Here is a 21,199-nt window from a genome sequence, read left to right as displayed (position 1 = left end):
GATCCAATTTTCTACTCTAGTTACTTTCCATCTGGGACATCAACTTAACACACTTGTACACCAGCAGGTTGACGTTTCTAGGCAAAAAGAAACGTGATATGGGAAAAACTCCTCTCTTCAATAATCACTAAGTGGCAGTAGGTTCAGAAATCAGTTGTTGTTTTTCTTGCTGCCGTGCAACCGGCTCTTTCTGCAGGCCGATCCATGATAAACAGGGCTCGGACTCTTACACAAAAACACCTATTAGGATGAATAATGCATGCAAACATCTGGAGGGATAAACTTCGGTGCTGCTGAGGCTACTGCGCTAAGTACTCGCCCCCACCCTCCTGGCTCAAATATGACTGATGTGGACCCGACCATTTGGAGGCGAAAACAAATTACAAATCTGCTTTAAATTGGCACCTTACCCAGATATAACTCTACAATGATCAATCTTTCTACCTAATTACACTGCCCCGTGAATTAATGCTTTTATCTATATGGGATATCGCAAATGGTCTGTTTGACATTTTTATAAACCAGGCTAGTATATGAGCACAGATGGGGTATATATTTCAACAAATTTTAACAGATGCAGTGGTGGAAGTAGCAGGGGAATTAGTTAAATGATGTTCCAATGCTAAAATGGTAATAGTGTTAGATTAGTAATATGTATGCCGTGTTTTATTGCTGAAAATACCTTCATTCTAACTCTGAGAATGGTTGCCTCTTCATAGATCCACAGATCTGTCCTATAACACCACCTTCTGCTTTCCATAGAGACTGTGGAACCATCCAGGCAAACCAATAACATCTCCATAGACACCAGCATGTAACGGACCCTACATCAAATAGTTACCTATAAATGATGTTTTAAAATGTGTTTGTTTTAGTGTAGGAAATGGTGCTGAATGAGTAAAGCACATCCTGAAGGTTCAGCTAAGCAGCTATAGAACTATATGTGTTTTGTATCAGATTTTGTTTAAACATATTTTTCCAGGTTTCCCAGAAAAAGCTTTTATGTTGTTTTTGTGGTAATCATGGGGGTTCACACACCTGATGAACTCTGCGTGGCTCTTATCGCCCGTGTGGTTCTTTATCAGAGCGTCTGGGTTACTGTTACTCAAAGTGCAGCAGATAGTGAGTGCTTTGTTGACGTCAAACCTCTGAAAAAAATGCTCATATCTGACACAAGGGCTAACAGAAATTAACTTATCAAGACCAGATTTTCTAAGGAACTGTGTTTTTTTTATTTCTTAAGTTGCGCCTAAGGTGGGTCCGCTTACCCAATATCATAAGAAATCCCTTGGTGTCGCAAACATGACTCACTTAAAACATACTCTTTGGTGGTCAGTGCAGTGCAGCTGATTCTGTCCAGGTCAAATAGTTGGATGGATGTGTGCTTGTGTTTGCCATACACTAGTGAGATGCTATTGCTTTGTTTAGAATGTTCCACAGTACAGCTTTAAATCAATTTCTATGGAGGAAATCAGACCTGTAACTTCTCTTGTAACGTCTTGTAACGCTTGATCTGTGGGGAGTACACTCACAGCAGGAATGCCAGGGCCAATTTGCATAGATGTAAAAAAAAAACTATAACTGCCTATCTACTGATAAACTGACATTTTAAGACAGTCATACATTTTTATTTACCTTGTCACGGCCACATAAAATGACATGGCGGGCCAGATTTCGCCCCTGGGCCTTGAGTTTGACACATGTGCTCTAATGTAAAAGTTTCACAGTGCACCTATAACCTTAGAAAAAAAAAATCCCTTGCAATCCCTTTGAAAACAAAATTAATGAAAATTAAACCAGAATTCTTGGTGTTTGTGTTAAAAGTCAAATAACCAAAATGGATTATTATGTAAAATAAACAAATATTACTAACTCATAATTTAGATTGAGACCTAAGGGGAAAGTGCTAAGAAGTCCTAAAAACAATAACCACAAATCGTCCATGGATTAAAACACATAATGCCCAATCTAAAATCCCAAACCTTCATTAATCCAGATCTATTTCACTTGAGATCAAAGTGAAACAGATCTGGGTTAAAGATGGATGTGTGCTTGCATTTGTTCTGTGAACAAGGCATCATGTTATCACAAATATTTCACTATCAGGTCTCAATCATTGGGTCACGTTGCACAGGAAACCACTGGGGAGGATCGGCTTTCTCTGCCCATTTTTATTAGTCAAACATTTACCGACCACCGTCAAGCCACTGATCAAATGTGGGCAAAGAGACGCCCACGCATGACCTCATTAGTTCTGTATGGTGGCGTGCAGGATTTTTCAGATTTGTCATATCTTCAAATAACTTTATAGCGTTTGTCCAACTGACCCACAGATTGGCAGTGCGATTTCAGCTCCCACAAATGAACACTATCATTGTGTCCTGGTGTATGAATGGGTGAATAGGTGAGAGGTTCCTTGATGTTAAGCACTTTGAGAGTCTTGAAGGTGGAAAAATGCTATGTAAAAATGATATTGTGAGAAACTGCAGAAGCCCTGAGTGGCAAATGAGAAAAAAAGGCTCATCGTTTGGGCTAAAGTGTTTTTTCCCCTCTAATGTGAGCTTTTTTGTTTGTTTGTTTGTTTGTTTGTTTGTTTGTTTGTTTTTTGGCTGCTCAGGGCTCCAGTTAGAAACACTGGCATCATGTTTTTAAGTAGAAATTACAATGTGGGATCTTTTAGGGATGTCAGAGTTATTTTTTTGTTTAATTGCTTTTTATTCAGGTTACAATATAAAGAATTAGAAACAAAAAATAAGTAGTATCAGTTTGCTCTGTTCCAAAAAGCTGGTCACCGACTTGATACATGTTATCAAAAATGAAGAATTTATCTCTTTTTTGTTTCTATGTCAATAATTGTGAATAATCGTTAAATTGTGATGTTTTTTTTTTCAGCTAAACAGTTTATATGTTTATACTTATTTGTTATTGTTATTATTGAAATAATTTTTATACATATCTATAAGACAAAAAAAAAAACAACAATATTTTTTAAACTTTTTTTTTTCTTTTCAGAGCATCGTGTGCACAGGGATGATGAAGTGGTTCCCTGACCCTCAGCACATCCACTGTATCCAGTCATGTGAGGTAAGTGTGAGCTCTGAAGGCCAAATAAATGTATAAATATATTTCTTTAACAACAATTTCAGGAATTTCTATTAGTTCTGACGAATTATAGCCAGCCAACAAATCTAAAAAGTGCTGTCTGACAGATGAGGGTTTATTTATCTTTTCACAGTTCATATCACATTGAAATATGCACCATCACTCAGCACGTTGTGTCAGGTGAAGGTGAACTGTGGACCGTCCATTTTGTTGATACTATGGCACCTGTCAGAAATGTAGAAATATGAGGCTCAGACGTGAACGATTTGTCCTTGAATTTGATTTGTTGTGGATCGGTTCATTGGGGTTATAAAATCATTTGATATAGAATTATAGAGGGTCAAGTATTATCATTACTTTGAAAAAAAAAAGGTCAGTTATTTGAAAAAAATAAAAATAAAAAATTGGTTATTTGAAAAAAATAAAAAATAAATAAAATAATAATATAACTTTCCGAATTGGCAAAGGCATATCCGCTCATTTATAGCTCTCTCTATAAATACTTACACAATTGTTCACAGCAAAAATACATACATTTGTTTTGTGTAGTCCTTATTAGAAGTCAAAATTTTGTCAATCAGACCCTAACCTTCTAAACATTCACATACTTCGACTTATACTATTCCCCATTTTCCTTATTAAAACACTTGTTTTTATATTGAAAAATCTTAAACCCATTCCACTTGTACACAACGATATTCGAAGCTATTTCAATTCCTGATTTCCTTTGGGTTTCAATGTCATATGTACAAACAACAGATTATAGTGTCAAATAAACTAATTGCTGTATTACTAATTGATTATTTAGACTGAAATGGAGCAAGAAAGTGTATTTTGGCTTTCTTCGAACAATAATCACTAATCTCTCATAGATTAAAACGCATAATTGCCTAATCTAAAAACACAAACCTCCATGAATCCAGATCTATTTCATTTGGCATTTCCTTGTTGAGTTTGGACGGGGCTGGACTTACCAATGGAACACATAAACTGTTGATGTCTTTGAGTGTTAAAGCTCTGACGCTCTGTGCCAGCTCTGCATTTTCCCTCTCCACCTTCCCGTGAATGTTGCTAGGTGATACAGTTGCTCCCGACCCAGCGGCCCGACACGGCGCTGTAAATTATCTCAGCCGACCACATGTGCTGCCTCCGCACTGGGCCAGATCTGCTCCAGATGCCATGCCTGCGCTTTCCCCTTACACACTCCCTTGGGTGTGAGGTTTGCGTCCAATCTTTTGATAAATCACTGAAATGGCAGCTGAAGCGTCAGAGAACCAGCTACTGATTCTGTTTTATTACAACATCTTTTCACCAATTTCCGTAATGTTAAGGTTACGCTCATTGGTAAGGCAATATACTGTATGATCCAGAGGCATTCGTTTATAAGGGGAAGCTACTGATCATGTTCTATGGGCATTTTAATTATGGTCTGACATTTATATTTCACATAAATCATTTTTTTTCTGTAGAGTTATATAAAATACACCATAAGGCTTTAGTTATATTTGCAATAATAAAAAAAGTCCCACTGTAGCTAAGAATATACCATTCTCAAATTGAAATCCGTGTCAAAATGTACTTATAAAAATGTATAATTATTAATCTTGTTGTTGAGAAATGTCATTGAGAGCCAGTGGTGGAAGAAGTACTCAATTTTGTTACTTAAGTATAAGTACACGCCGCAAAAAAAAACAAAAAAACAAAACTCAATTAGATACTCAAGTAGATAGATAGTAGTAGATAGAAGTAGATTTTTTCATGTGATACTTTTACCTCTACATAAGTGAAAGTATTAAAGTGTCTGTTTAAAAATGGCCTTAAAGAGTAAAAAGTAAGTAAGTATTTTGTGAAGATGTTGAGATGGAATAAAGCTTCAAATGAACTGTTTTTGGTAAAGATTTGTGCTGAATTTTGTTCAACAGAAACAATGGAATTGATTTTTTTTTTTTTTTTTTTTTGTTTATTTGTATATTTTTGTTTGCTCGAACTACAAAGATTTTAAAAATAACCCCCTCAGCCTTTTCAGCAGGGTTCAAACAATATAAAAACAAAAAACTAAACATTTCAGTCCAGTTCAAAAAATGTAGTGGAGTAGAAAGTACAGATACTTGCTCTCAAACTGAACTAAACTCAACTGAAGTATGTAAGTACAGTACTTCACTACTTTTACTAAGTTGTGTTCCACCACTGTCGATCACTACTAAGTATAATTTAAACTAAGTGAGTGAATGAATCACACTTATCACAACTGAAGGGCTGAATTCCAAGAGAAGCCAAAATGAAACTGATAAAGAGTATATATTTGTGATGTGTAGTTTTAAGCAGAGGTGGAATGTAATTACAAATATTCAGGATAGTGTATTTTTAAGGTAATACATTTTTAGTAACCTGTATTTCACTATAATTCTTTATTTATATCTATAGAATAATATATTTACATGTATATATATATTTATTTAAATCAGTCACACTATCAATAAGTCCAAATCATTCCAATACAAAACTATGTCACCTCTGTCTCTGCTCCTTTCTAAACTGATAAACACACATAAAGGCACTGCATCACCTGCTCTGATTGGACAGAGCTCAAAAGATGTATGGATAGAAGTTTAAAAACGTAGAATTAATCGGGTATTTTAGGCCTGCATGGTTTTGGAAAAAAAATCCAAGTTTTTTCTAACACTTTTTCAATTCTGATTAGATGGGCGATTAGCAATATATGTTTATGATTCTGTTTAGAGCGCACACTGTAAACACGTCCAGTCGCATTCACATCTGAGAGAAGACAAGAGATCTGAACTGATAAACTAATACAAGAATCGCATTTCAGAACCTGTTTGTAGAGGGCTTTTAAACTACAGCTACAACAGTCCATAGACGGCTGTTGCACCTGTAGTTTAAAGTAGCAGTAGTAGTTTAAAACAGTACTTTTCAATCAAATATTTTGCTGTTTGCAGAGAACATTCTATTATTCAAATAAGTGCAGCATTTGCCATGTAATAATTGCAGCAACTCAAATTGTGATTCCAATGTGAAGCTACTGAACTTCCATAAAAAGATAACTAATACTTTGAGAAGTATTTTATATATGTACTTTATATTTTTATTAAAATTCTTCAGATTTTAGCCCTGTAAGTGTACTTTTAGTAGGTACCCTTTCCACCACTGGTTTTAACTTATTCTTTATGGGCGAACACATTACGGAGTATCAGTGCGTAGTTAAAATCAATGATCCCAATAATAGAAAGCAGTGATTTTCTGTTAGCCTGATGTGTTGTGCATGTGTGTGCCTTCGCCAGCGGTTTTGAAAGAAGCCACTATATAGAGTAATACAGCGGCTGACCTTTTAAACACCCTGCAGGGACAGAGGTGCAGAGCCAACTCTCGCTGCTTTAACGGTCTTCATGGATGTATGCGTCTGAGTTCAAAGCCTGGTATTCGCGGTCGGGAAGCAATGTAAATCCTAATTAACCTCAACGTGAGCCGTGACCTGCGCAACGGCTCTCCTGTGGCCCACTGTGGCCCACTGTGAGGTCTGTAATGCGTTGGTAACAAAGAGGAAATCCCCACAATAAAACATACGACTCAATGTCAGAGCCACTTAACCCTTTGGGAAGACAGCTACTGGCTCTATGCATGAACTGCGAAGGGTTAGGAGTAACCAGATGAAATGGAGGTGGTCGGGTGTTTATCGCTTTGTGGGCACTAAAATCGCTATACGCACTCACAACAATGGGACCTGCCTCCCTTATGGGGATGAAAAACTGGTCCTCATGATGACGTAAATAAGATATAGGTTAAGAGGTTTAGGTTAAGGTTGGTAAAGGTTAAGAAAGGAAAGAAAGAAAGAAAGTGAATGTAAGCTGTAAGATGTAATGTCCCCCAAGAACACCAAACATAAGGGTTCCATTGAATGTGTATTTGTCTTGTTTGGTAATTTGGAGTGTTAGTCTCCAAGAAAAAATGGTTCAGTTCAGATAAATTGCTTGGTTCCATGAAGATGTTATTGCTTTGCTTAGAATATTCCACAATATAGCAAGTTAGAGATCAGATCTGTGGAAAGGTGAGAATTCATGTTTTAAGGTGTTTTATTTTATTTTATTTTAGCAATAAACAGACCTGTTTTTGAACAAAAGCAAGATAGTCAAGCTTGTCATACTGTGAAAAATTCTGAGGCAAAAACATCTCCATGGAGACAAGTAGGTGGCAGACCTCATTCAAAAAAGTTACAGTTCACCTTTAACATTGCATCAATGTAAAATGCTACAACAGACATTATTAATATGTTCCAGTGCAGTCCTGTACAACTGCATTGCCTGCTGTACACATGTATGTGAGTAACTCCATGCTGTTTGTGGTTTTGCAGCCTTTTGCAGGAGACGGCTGGTGCGACACCATAAACAATCGCGCTTACTGCCAGTACGACGGAGGAGACTGCTGCCCGTCCACACTGTCCAGCAGAAAGGTATGTTAGAACACACCGGAATACTTTAGAATAACTACACTTAAGCCATAATAAAGCATGAACAAAGACTCTGTTTATGCAAAAGGATTTAGGTTTAGTACTACTTAATTAATACCCTAACCCTCCTCACAAGATGTCATAAGCTTGAACAATGCACTTTGAACTTTGGTCTAGCGACTTGTAGTGTTGTTACGATACTAAAACTTCAAACGCAATTTCAATGCTAAGAATTAAAGTCAATACTCAATACCAGTTCTGATACCACGTTGATAATAAAAGGCACTCCCTCTTCATACAATAGAATTCGATTTTCAGCATAACATTTTTTTATATATATATATATATTACCGTACAGTCTTTTATCTGTGTAATCCGTCAGTTGTCCAGGTAGATTTAATAGTGGCCAATGGGTGTATACTAGTCTATATGGTCTATACTTATTCTTATATAGCTCAAGATCGTTCAGTTCAATTTATTTTTAAAAATCCCAACATCATAGCAGCAGTAACCTCTTTAGGGCTTAACAGAAGCAAAGCTTTAACCAAAAAAGTTCAAAACACCATCAGTGAAACAGACATTGGCCAATAACAGACAAGCAGACTAACATTCATTCAAAAACAGTCAAATGGATAACTGTCCCAGAACATCCCCTGACCTTAAATCATCTTTCTCTGCAAAGAAAAACAAAAATAAAAACCCACATTCTAAAGCTGTTTAGGAAAGGTTCATTGCTATTCTGTGAATGTGACTTTTTTAGTATCGATACCTGCTTAACTGAGTATCTAGTTTTAGTATCTGATTTTCGATACTTTTGACAAACCTAGCACCTTATAATATTTTTAGCAACTTAATGGCGGCACGTTTCAGTATTTTGTAGCGAACTGCATGTCCACTGTTTGTTTATACACGTTTTTTACTGTGTTTTTAGCTACAAAAGTCACATAAAGTAACCTAACACCTTATTAAGTAGTTGTGAGGTCTGAAACATTCTTAATAAACAATTTGTCCGTTATGAATTCAGTCTTTGTTCATGTTTTATTATGGCTAATTAAGGTGTAGTTACCATAAAGTGTTACCGACCCCACTTATCCACTCACATCTGTACTTAAACAGGCCTAAATGTCTGTTGGCTTACACTTCACACTGAGCGGAGGGCCTGGATGTTGCAGTCAGATCCTTCCTGTTTACAGTAGTAGAAGTCAGTGTTTGGCGCGGCTGCAGTGGAGCTACACAGGAGACCAGCTCTAAACAAACAAACACAAATCCCTGCTCCTTTCCTCTGGCTGCTGTTAACGACTGGGCCCTCGTCTCTACTTAAAACAACACAGGAGACTTGTGCCCTCCAGCTTTCCACTCAAATTGTAAATAAGCAGATTTTCACCACCCCGTCCGCCGCACACTTTCGCCTCTCTCATGTTTTGCATTTGCTCTGCTGCTTTCAACTTGATACTGGTACGTAGCAGAGACACAGACTTTGTGCATATAAGGAAATACATGATTATTTAGAACGGAGACGCAAATACACTATTTCACTTGTACTTAAAGGTCCGATATTGCGCAAAATTGACTCTTGTGAGGTTTAAGTCATGTTATAATGCTGTTACCTCATCAGAAACGCACCTGGAGTTGTGTTTTGTTTTATTCACACATGTTTGATTAATCCTTTATTATGATTCAATCTACATCTCCTAAGCTCAAAATGCTCTGTTCCACCTTGTGATGTGGTAGTTTTCAAGTTAATAACTACCTTTTACCTTTTAGTTCAGTAGAGATTGACAATTCCAGGGCTGAAATTATCCAAATGATTCTAGTGAAGGTGCACGAGTTTAAAAACACATTGGGGCACTTCCTGTATTACCACATGATGACATCACAATGTAGAATAGTGTGTTTTCAGTTTGAGAGAACACAGCCTAAATATGCAGGGTTTGTGAGATAAACATGTGTAAAATGAAACAAAACACAACTCCAGGGATGTTTTTGATGAGGAAACAACATAACATGTATCAGAAAATAGCGTAATATGGGCCCTTTAAAGTAACATTGCGTAACTTTCTAGATGTGGCACACATTCGTAATTATAGAAATTCATACTTCAAAACATTCTCCACAGAGATAGATACATTTTATGACATACTGTGGAATATTATAGCTAAAGGAAGGACACAGGAGAATGCCGTCCAGGCCACATAGAGTCTGTTTTGTGGAGATACGAGACCACTCAAGTACGCATGTTTTTAGTGCAATAAAACATCAAAAAAGCATTTATTAAATTTTCTTTAGCTAAAAAGTTACACCGCATTTTCAATATTAAATGACTAATTATCCATGTGTACCCTCGCAGGCATTTGCACACTGTGGCCCTTTTTACCATAGTTGGCTCCTAATAATCTGACAAGTTAAAAAGGATCTATCCATTGTGTTAAGATCTGTTTCACCTATTTTGTGCGGTAGTAATCGAACAGGAGAAGAAGGGGAACATTCCAGGTTCACTCGAGCCACAGCGCAGTGGGACATCTTAGGCTCAGACAGTGTTCTCATTGAACAGAGCTAAACTTTGGAACACTTTACCTGCGCACATAAAGACTATCACCTTTAAAAAACAGACTCTCTTGGCTTGTACAACAGCTGCAGTGTCACTATGTGTAAATTGTGTGTGTGAAATAGAGAGAAGGGAGGGAAGGGGTGGACGAGGAGGGCTGAGAAAGAGTATACTGTTTGATTCTCTCAACAAATTCACTTTATTTATTCCGTTTTGTACAAAAATCCCACTGCTTTTTAGGGAAATCTGAACTGTTAAAAGCCCTTCTGGGGACTAGTGTTGCAAATCAGCCTAAACACTGGGAAAACTTAATTGTTAATTACTAATTTCAGGGGTTATAGTACAATTTTATCATTGCTCCAAGCTTTTTCCAAGAACTTAATATTATAATATATTAGATTGTTTTATTAGCCTTGTTCGTACCAAAAAATGCATTCTTCTATCCAAGGATGAGATTAATAACAGGTTTGTAGACAGACAGATAGAGTTTTGTTATTAGCCAAAAATATCAGCTGATATTTGTAGTTTTACAGTGCAGTCTTTTACTCATCTAACAAGCTCTGTGTGGCCGGCTTATTTGTGTTTGCTGAAAGATGCAGCCGTATCATGTTTCCCTAATTGCTGTGTGTGATTGCTGTATATGTTATGTGTGGATGAGAGGAACTGGATGAATAATTACTAGAAAGCAGGGGTCAGGGCCTCAGCACAGACTGCACACTGGAGCATTTTACTAGCAGAGCTCTATCCAAATGTGTTCATAAAAAAAAAATCTGAGCAGACCACACTGGCGGCACTTCTAAAGGACAAATGACAAAAGTGAAATGCATGGATTCTACCTGGATGGCATTACAAAACTTTAAACCTTAAAAGTATACGTAACTTTTCTGCTCGTTTCTATGAAGATGTTGTAGAGTATGGAATCAGACTTGTATTTATTCAAGCAGAGATGTTCTTATTGCTCAAAAACATCTTAAAAACATGCATTCCTACTGTGAGTGTGCCTGCCTCTCCACAGATCTGAATGTGGAAATCCTTGTATCAAGTTTCGTTTCGTTCAATAGTTTATTTGTTTGCAACATAACTCATGAAATAGATGAAGGGATTATTAAAGCAATGTCATTGTAAGAGAGGGCCAAAGGTAGAGCATATACTACCATATTACTATAACTAGTAAGGATCAATGGCTTCGCTTTTTAGTAATCCACACAGTAGATTCAGTAGTCTACCAGGCATGTTCACACCATGACTATACTGCTGCAGTGTGAGAGTACAAATCAAACATAGCGCATAGTATTATTTAAAGCTGAAATGGGTTAAATGCAACATCTTTCCCAGCCATCTATGGAAGCACAGTCTTTTGATTTGTTGGATTTTGGCTTTATTTTGGACTCGCCAACGTCCAAACCAGTAAAATAATGGTAACATTAGAGGGGAGAGTTTGGTGTGGTTTTATCACTCCTATTCTCTTTTCAAAAATGTTGCCATAAACAGGCAGTAAATCCTAACGCTTTTGAGATGAGCCAACGACTTGGCTGCAGGGTGTCAGCAGTAAAAGCAACCCCTGCTGGTGCGCTGTGATTAATGCAATAAAAAAATCACATTTTTATCTGTCAGTATTTTTAAAGTCAAATGAAAAAGTATCCAAAGTGAGAATTTAGCAAGAGGATGGACACGGTATGTGACAGAAATTCATGTAGAAAATTGAATTGATGATTTCTGAGTTTGATCATGGAGAAACCGGGTAAATGACACTTCCTGAGTTACTCCTGAATGGGTTTGTTTGTAGAGACCAATCAAAAGCTCTAAATGCACTAGACCAATAGAAGCATTTCCCTTAAGACTTCCCTAAAGTAGCAAGAACTTTTAATAACGTCTACTTATGTGAACAAAAAAATACCCAGAAATGGTCGCAACAGGGCACCTTAAATCTGTACCCTGCATCTTCCACAGGGCCTACTCATCTGTACTCATTCTCTCGTTCTTTTCTTCTTCTCTGGACTAAAGGAGTGGTGTTTACATTTCTTGCAGCAGACTGCGGGGCACTGGAGTTTATTTTGCAGCCTGTGGTGATGGCTCTCTTCCAAGCCCAGAGCTGGCAGCCTCTTGTTGTTGATTCTTAACATGTGTTCATCCGTTCACCTCTGCGGTGGTGCGTTCCTCTCTCTCTTCCCCCTCAAGACCCTCAAGGTTTCTCTCCATTCAAAAGGCCACGTCGAACCATTTGACATCATGCGCTTTATCGGCCTCTGGGGGGCTGTTGGACTGCGCTTTGAAACTGTGAGGAAATACAAGTCCTCGAAGAGCATGCTTGAGTTACTAAGCGGCACTTACCTTTCAGAGCTCAGTGGGCCGGTGGGGGCAATGTTGTCCAGTAGCCGTCAGGTCACTTCAAGCAAATTTGTTTTGGATTTTCTGTTTTTGCCATTCAAAGCTCCGCTCCTGGCGTCAGCAACGAACTAACAAATCTTCCTCTTGATCTCGGCACTGTAACCAGAACTTTAACATTTGATCTCACTACCACTTTACCCAAAACATACCACTGGTCAAAGCTGTCCACAGCTGTTCTTATCAACCACATCTTTCTTCATAAAATGATCCATTACTAAGGATTGAACATAGGCCCGTCACGATAAAGACTATTGACTTATCTTTCAATACATGACAGATGGAACAATCATTTTAAGTCATCAATATTTATCGTGTGTACTTTTTCTTGGTACTAGTGGGAAATATTTGGTTATTTTTACGTACTGCGATGAGATTTGAATTATGAACTTCGATGACTCATAGATACAAACTAAGTGTTGCATTCTGTTATTTCTTATTTGCGGTTCATATTTTTTAACAATTGTGTACATTTAGAATACTTTTTGGGTGATAATTCTGCTGTATGGTTTGGTTTCAATATAATCATTTATATTTACAACAATATATCACACTTCAAAATGTGTTATCGTGACAGGACAAAGATGTATTCCTGCACAGACCACAGTTAAATTGCAGCTTCACATCTTGGACTTGGACTTCTGAACTATCACAACAAATATATTATTACATTTTATCTCAAAATGTCACGGAAACGTCAGACTCAAATTCCACATGCAGAAGCCAAAACTGTGGAGAAAACAATTGCTAAACAGATACTGAACACTTGATGCTAATAACAAGCTTCTTAAAGGGCTCATTCCAGTCATTATTCATTCACTTCTGGACATAAGCGACTGCGCAGAGAGTGGTAGACCTACAGAAATATGGCCGCCAATCTGTCCCCTCCGACCACCACCAATCACTCACTCACACACCACATTCTTACAAAGGGGTGCAGTGTCTTGCCAAGGAATACAACAATTTGAACCACTGTTTTTTGAGTTGGTGGAGGAGCGCTTTAGGCCTGTCACAATCCTTTTTGTGCGTCAGTATTTATCGTGGGTACTTTTTTTTTGTAGTAGTGGGACATTTTTGATGATTTTTTTGCTGCAATATGATGTCTCCCGGCTGGCCTGGTCCCACCGGAGGAGCTGAAGGAAGTGTCTGGGGTGGATAAGTTTGGGAATCCCTGCTTAGACTGAACCTGCCCTTGCGACCCAGCCCTGGATAAGCAGAAGAAAATGGATGAATGAGAAAATTTGAGCTTTCGAAGGTTGAATTATGAACTAAAATTACACAAAATATTTACTTAAGTGTTGTATTCTGCTATTCATTTATACAGCTCAATAATAATTAGCAATATTGTACATTTAGAATACTTTTTTGTGAATAATTCTGCTTTACAGTTTAGTTTCAATATTATCAATTTATCCTGTATATTGACTAAAGCAATACTGTATATCGCACTTCAAAATTTGTTGTGTCAGGCCTAGCTTTACCAACTTACACAACACAAAATATACCAGTATTATGGTTCTTTAATACTAGAAAAATGTCACTATTGTTGTAAACTTTGACATTGACGAGTTCTTTTGAAGCTGCCAGGGCGCACAGTCAAATGTCCTTGTTTTGACCAGGACTGATTGCTGTGTTGTTCACCGCAGGTCATCCAGTTTGGAGCAGACTGTAATCAGGATGAGTGCACTTGTCGAGATCCAGACGCCGAGGAGAACAAGAGTCAGGCCAAGCACTCACGGGGGGGCGGAGCTAACTGACGGAGGAATGTGACGAGGCAAAAGAAGACGCGACCACAACAAACAAACAAACAAACAAACAAACATCAAGTACTAGATTTGTACAGTTTCACTTTTTCGATCCAAAGAAAGCCATTGAAGTCATTACCAGAAAGGCAGGAATTGTGTAATAAATTATCGGAAAAGTGTCCAGTCTTTCTTAAGTGCAGTTCACGGTCTGACTGGTTCTGCTTTAGTAATAGCGTAAAGGGTATTATCTTGTCCAAACTATTTACTTTTGAGGTGTTGAGGTGGAAGTAATACAATTCAAAACAATGTTGGAACACACATTTAATGCTACTGTTCATTTTAATGATATATCGAAATACCCCTATATATTTTTTTATATATATATATTATTTTTTATCAGTGGATAACATAGCATTTAATGGATTTGTTTGTTTTTTTAATCCACAATATTTTAGATTATTTTTTTTTTTTTTACCTCCAGTTAATATTTTATTTCCTGGGAAAAAAACGTTAAGCATATTTATTATTTTATTTCAATCTGTTCACACAATTACTTCCACTTCAATATTATATAACACCTTTTCCCTCCAAGAGACAGTGGCTGCTTCATAATTCAATTTTAGGAGAGACAAAACCTGCACTTAACATTTGGTCTGAAACTTATTGTACTGCATTTGAATGTAGCACATGCAACTTATAACATCTTGAAATTGAAGAAACCCAAAGGAACAGGCGGTGTCTAAAACCAACAGCACAAATCAAACGACTATTAAGGAAATGAAACATGTGTCACTGCAAAACCAAAGAGAGACAAGTGACTGAAGGAGAGGACATTTTAAAAAAATCACAAGTATTACCTCATGAAGCTAGTAGCGCTCATATAGGTTCAACTGTATATTATTTATCAGTGTTCTCAATAGTAGCTTTTAGCCTAGCAGCAAATATGTAGAGTAATGAAGGTGTAGCTAACATAAAAATATGTCTTGTTAATTCAAATAGTGCCCACATATCACAGTCTATCATTCATTCATATCATTGCATTGTTCCTATTTGTATTAAGGAGGTATGCACTCATGTTGTCATTATTAAAGCACTTCTGAATGCATTACGCCGGTAAAGACAACACAACTTATCTTATTCTGTATGTACTATTTAACACAATACAAAGGTATATAAAACGCTGCTTTCTACCAGTCCTTACAAATGCATAGTTAACTGTCTTGTTGGTTGAATTACTGTCTGTGTATTATTTGAAATTATGGCTTCTGGGTTTTGTACATGTATAGATGATGTAATTAAATAAAATCCAACACCAAATACATACATTTGTTTTGAATTTTCGATTAAAAGAGTTATGCATTGCTTATAGAATGGAAAATGGTAAATGGTCACAGTTTTATATAGTGCTTTTAAACATTCAAGGGATTCAATGCACTTTACATCAAGGAACCACTCACCCATTCACACATACATTCATACACCAGTCTACACAGATGTTGATTTATATTTCAAGAGCAAGATTTGAACTGCCAACCTTCTGATCAGTGGACAAACATTCTACCAACTGAACTACTGTCGATATTATTCAGTGTATTGCTCATAGGCTGTATAAGGAAAATGGCAGCACATACAGATACACATAAAAGCACATCAACAAATTCACCAATATATATATTTTTTTTATTTTTGAAGTGAAAAAGCCACAGTCAGATACATTAAAGACCGTTTGTCATGCAATTCAAGAGCTGCAGTGTGCTACTTAGAAACTCCTATTTCTAGAATAAATCACTTTTGTGGCTTTTAACGGGCATTACAACAGAGATATCCACTAGTTTAGGTACAGTACTATCAATTTGTAAGCACACCGTATTAAACACATTTATGTACAAGAGTAAACACTGTGGTACAATGTGATGCCTTTGCTGTCTATACAAAATCTACAAGCACGGCATTTTAGTTTACAAATTACTGCAAACTACTGGCATTATATGAATAAAAATAATTTAACAAACTCACATATGATAAACACACATAGATGCTGTATTCAAAGGGCAAGGCTTGATGCTTGTAAACTTGAATACTGGTAGCATAATGACATTTAAATGTATAAATGCAAAACACTGAATACTACATTCAATAAATTGTATTAGTAAAATTATTATTTACATAAAGTGTATAGTGTACAGCTTTTTCTTGTTCAGGCTATTCAACTTGTAATGTTATGTAATAGTTACCCTCATCAGACCTTTTGCCATCAATCAAATGTAAAACAATGATGGCGAAAATTGCATGTTTTTAAAAGCATCTCTGCACTAAAGTGGTTAATAGAGTTGTTCAAATGGGTTACTGCAGATAAAAATCCACGCTGAAGCAAACTAAAAAATAGCTTTTCACATATGACACATTCCTTTACAGAGCTGGCTCAACAAATAATGCTGTTTTTGAAGTGTTTGTTGGTGATGTTTGCAAAGATAGACAGAGGCAGCTTTCATGTTGGGCTGAGAGGAAAACAAATCGAATGTGTTCTTTACCTTCAGCATTTGAGAGAGGGGTTAAATAGGCTAGTTCAACAATGGACTTAACAAAACAATAGTGTATCTTAGTTTCCATTTAGTTACATCCTCCCTTCAGACTGATATTTAAGGCAGTTCCTTATCAGAGTGTGGTCAGAATTGAAGAATCTACTTAGGTAAGTTGGGAAATGCATTCAAACTTATTTTGCTATGGTCCCTACCTCGACAGCATTCTATATCCTTACTCCTCAACTTTATTCTTTTAAATAGATCTTCTGTGCAGCAATTCTGGGGTTAGCTTACTTCTCTTTCTAATAATAATTTTGTGTGAAATGAAAGTACGCTCCCTGTCCATCCTTACCGCTTGTTCTACAGGGCGTGAATAGAAGTGTGTATCTCACATCTAGAGCTCTTTGGGCTCTCCGTAGTCATTGTACATGACTGTGAGTGTCTGTTCATCGCAGGCCTTGTGCACGTCCTGGCCCATCTCAGACCACTTGAGCCCAAACGCTTTACTGTCCGTGTAGCGGCAGGACAGAAACTTCAGGGACATCCTCCGCAGGCCGATCTTTGGCTCCTGCAACAGCCCCTTGCACCACGGAGAGAGTTCGTTGAGCTGGGACAGGATCAGGCCGGCCTTCCTGAGGGGACAGAGAGAGACTGGAGATTAGTGGAGCCACGCTGAAAAGCTTGAAAATGTAGTGCAGAGTTTTTACATGGTGTAGAAGCATCACAAATATGATGCATAGTGTCTTTTTTCCCTATAAGCTATTTTATTGACAGTAATGCAGCCAGACAAATGTTATATTTCCATGTCATCTGTGTAATCATTCAGTCGTCCAGGTATAATCCGCAGTAATAATACCCAGTATGCTAATAGGGGCCTGAATGATTATGCTAACTATAACTCAGGCTCAGTTCCATTAGACCTACCCTACAAACAGAAACTGTAAAAAATAAGTGTGTTAGTTTCAGTGTAGTTAGCTCATCATTTCAGATAGATATAAGGCAGTGTCCACCAGCAATCTGGCCAGAACTGAAGAAGCGCCTTGGATGAGCAGCGAAACATCTTCACTCCTACAACTTTTTGTCCAGCTGACAGATTTGAATTTATCTTTCACTATTTCCATGTTATCCCAATACAAAAAAAAATATGGTCACAAACATACATGATAACAGTTGAGATCTGTCATGCAGCCCAGCTATGGTCAGGCTTATGAGGCATCCTGACTCTGAAGAACATAGATTTAACACATTTTTATAATACATTAGACTGGACTTTTTCAAACTTACTGCTGCTAATTTGTTAACTGGCTTAAACCATTTTCCAAACTTCACCCTAACCTTAACCATAATGCATTTCATGAATTTAATTATAAACATGTTCCTAAACGTCATCACTTCAAATGACCAGTCGATGCAGATTGTCCTCCAGATACTATCTAGCCCCACCTTGATCACAGCTTTAAAGCAGACCTATTATGCAAAATCACTCACTTTTCAGAAATTTTGGGAGTGATCTGTGCATATTGGAGCAATCTTTTATCACTTATTTTCAAGACACTATGTTGCTGATCAATTCACCTTTTCACCGCCACCGGCATATACCCAGTGCCCTCTGTACTTACTTTGTTCAATTTTATCTTCTTAATCGATCATATGCGTAAGATTCAGCAGCATCATGTTGTCATTTTGTTACAAATGGAAAAAAGTGTGATTTACAGCTATCTACAGGAGGTCTAAAATTACTTTAGATGAATATTGCAATTTAAAGTGTGCAAATTATAACATAATTATCCAAGGGTGTCATACATTATAATTATATAACAGACATAAGCATGATAGGTCTTCTTTCATTTTCAAGTAGACGTTTGCGATAGACTTAAACCCAGACAAATGGTGAAGTCACATTAGAAATGGCATTTGGTGTAAAATTCGATCAAATTATGTTGGGATGGGCAATAACAAGCAGTAAATTGCCTCCAAAAGAATGTGCATAGTTATCTTCACTATAGTGCACATCCCGGTTGAAGCTGATCCAATTCTTTCATATGGACACAATTCACAAAAATGATTCAGAAAAAAAATTGGACCAAACAAAACTTGGAGAAAAAGAGGGTCACTCATTTGTCACTCAAAAAAAAAAAATATATATATAAAACATGGAGAGTTTTTTTTTTGCGTGTGTCTCCTCTTCTTTCAAATATGGATTGTGTAATAATAATAATATTAGAAAAGGGCACTGGTGCTGTCTGCCTGTCTGGGGAGAGCATGCCAAGTAAGGTGCACAGTTACAGCTACATTCCAGCTTTGACCCAAAACACACAATGCCCAAATGAATGACTGAATACATGCACGGACAGATCTATGGGATTATAAATAGTTTTAATAAGACCAGGGAGTATGATTTCTTCAGAACTCATAAACACTTTTAAGCCAAACCATTCTGAACAATTACCCAGCATTGTAACAGTAACTGCAATAAATAACTAGGACAATCTATTAGACCCATGTAGTTGATATTTACTAAGTGGTTGTTTAAAGAGGCAGGGATGGCAGATTTCATTCATTCCAGTCACAGCGCCTCATCCTTCAGCCAAAACCCGCCACTAATACAGCAAGCTGCCCCGGGTCGTGCCAAACCACAAGTCTGCTGGAGCGTCACAGAAAAACCACAACACGTTATACTGATGAACTGATGACACATGGGAGCACCCGGGCTACAACTCGATATGTGCAAGTTAAGAGGAAATTAACAACCGCACAAGTGGAGTGAACAAAGAGCGTTTATTTGTTCATGTTCTGACCCAGGTTCGGATTTTCCACATAAGCCACTTGCAGAAAATGACATCACAGGCGCAGGCGCTACTATTAGCTTCATAAGACATGGGCTTAATACAATTTACAAGCAAAATGTTAAGGTTGAAGCGGCTGTGAATTCAGCATTTTGGTGACTGACATGGACTTTACCTTGGTGGAAATAAATGGAAAAGAAAATATCATAAAAACATGTTGCCAACGGAGACAATCAGAGTACAAATAGCGCAAGCAGTGTCTCCGAGTGTCTTCCAATTGTCCAGAAGATGAATGCAGCAAGCAAACATCATCCATTGCAGGGCATTATTTGAATTTTTAAATTAATTTTGATCTATGTTGTGTCATCTATCCCAGAGTTTGGTCCACAAAGCCCATGTAGTCACAAGTACGCAAACTCATGTAAAAGTCTTTTATTACACAAAACTGTCTCTCGCGTGTTTAAACCATGCTAAAATGTTGTTACCTCCTCAAAAACATACCTGGAATTGTGTTTTGTTTCATTCACACATCTTTATTGTTAGTCTGTCCAATCTCCAAAGCTCAAAATGCTCTGTTCCACCTTGTGATGTCATGAAGTTTTCAAGTTAACAGCTGCGTTTAACCTTTTGTTTAATAGAGATTGGAAATTCCAGAGCTGAAATCATTATTCTAGTGAAGGTTTATGGAGTTTAAAAACACAGTGGAGCATGTATTACTACCTGAAATCACAAGGTGGAACAGTGTTTTCTGTGTGAATGAAACAAAACAGAACTTCAGGTATGTCTGTGATAAAGAAACAACATTATAACACAGATTTTAAAAACAACGTAATACAGGCCCTTTAAATTATGTTCTAATATGTTGCTAAATATCTAAAATAATCCAAAGGCAAGACAAGGCACTATGCAAAATAATTGACGTCATGCAATTAGTGTTGATTGAGTGACTGGTGTAATTAAGATGCTTGAACCTAAAAAAAACAGTCATACTGACGTGATGTCTGGACATGGCACTCGAGTGAAATGAGCACCTTGTTTGACATCTATTGACTCACAGTCCATTAACAAAGTCACCAGCCTTTTGTAGTGGTATAACTTCTGAAACTGTTTAAGTAGATGCTTCAGGGTGGCCTGACCACTTCCTTTGCTGTCCTAAGCTAAACCTATGTCCTGAAAACATATCACATATTCTGATAAATCTTGTTTTTTCTGGCAAAGGCATTAGCCAATTTCTCTCTTTGTACATTGAGTCAAACAAGGTTCTTTGTGTTATTTTTGGAATTCTTTGCTAATTTGCACACCGTTTTACATATAGAGAGACAAATCCCCTCTTGTAGCAATTACCCTGGATGTAGCTGCTCAATTGCTTTTGGATTGAGAACCTATTTTGAATTGGATAAGTTCTGTACATATAGTTCCAAGCAGCAGCGGAACAAAACATACACCATAGCCATTTAAATGTCTGGTAAGTTTCCTGTCCCAGAAATAGTAATAACATAACAAATACAACTATACTGGTGCTGCCGTAGTGTCATTCACTTCATTTTTCAAAGATCTCTTGAAACTCCAATGTTTTGCACAAAATGGTTGTGGTTAAGAGAACTGGAATATTTATTTGGCTCAAATAAATAAAGCGCCTTTATTATTTTCAT

General features: G+C 37.2%; 2 protein-coding genes across 5 annotated transcripts in view; one reads left to right on the top strand and one right to left on the bottom strand.

The window, feature by feature from the left end:
• Positions 1–15,556, top strand: part of pappa2 (pappalysin 2) — a 42,681-nt gene extending 27,125 nt beyond the window's left edge. Inside the window, exons 25-27 of the mRNA XM_033983003.2 lie at positions 3,013–3,084; positions 7,469–7,567; positions 14,141–15,556. Of these exons, the coding sequence (XP_033838894.2) occupies positions 3,013–3,084; positions 7,469–7,567; positions 14,141–14,251 (282 nt within the window). The 3' untranslated portion in view covers positions 14,252–15,556. The remainder of the gene's footprint in view (positions 1–3,012; positions 3,085–7,468; positions 7,568–14,140) is intronic.
• Positions 15,557–15,946: 390 nt separating this feature from the next.
• The window catches only part of astn1 (astrotactin 1), a 346,588-nt gene continuing 341,335 nt past the window's right edge, over positions 15,947–21,199 (bottom strand). For 3 of the 4 annotated variants that reach the window (XM_033982711.2, XM_033982712.2, XM_055228531.1), the window contains one exon: positions 17,023–17,393. In XM_033982711.2, coding sequence (XP_033838602.1) covers positions 17,156–17,393 — 238 coding nt within the window. In that variant the 3' untranslated portion in view covers positions 17,023–17,155. Of the gene's footprint in view, positions 17,394–21,199 lie in introns of all 4 variants that reach the window. The other variant, XM_033982710.2, reaches the window with a different exon arrangement.

The sequence above is a fragment of the Periophthalmus magnuspinnatus genome, chromosome 17, assembly GCF_009829125.3.
Source record: "Periophthalmus magnuspinnatus isolate fPerMag1 chromosome 17, fPerMag1.2.pri, whole genome shotgun sequence".
NCBI lineage: Eukaryota > Metazoa > Chordata > Actinopteri > Gobiiformes > Gobiidae > Periophthalmus > Periophthalmus magnuspinnatus.
Note: the sequence above shows the minus strand (reverse complement) of the source record. Positions and strands in the feature narration are given on the sequence as shown.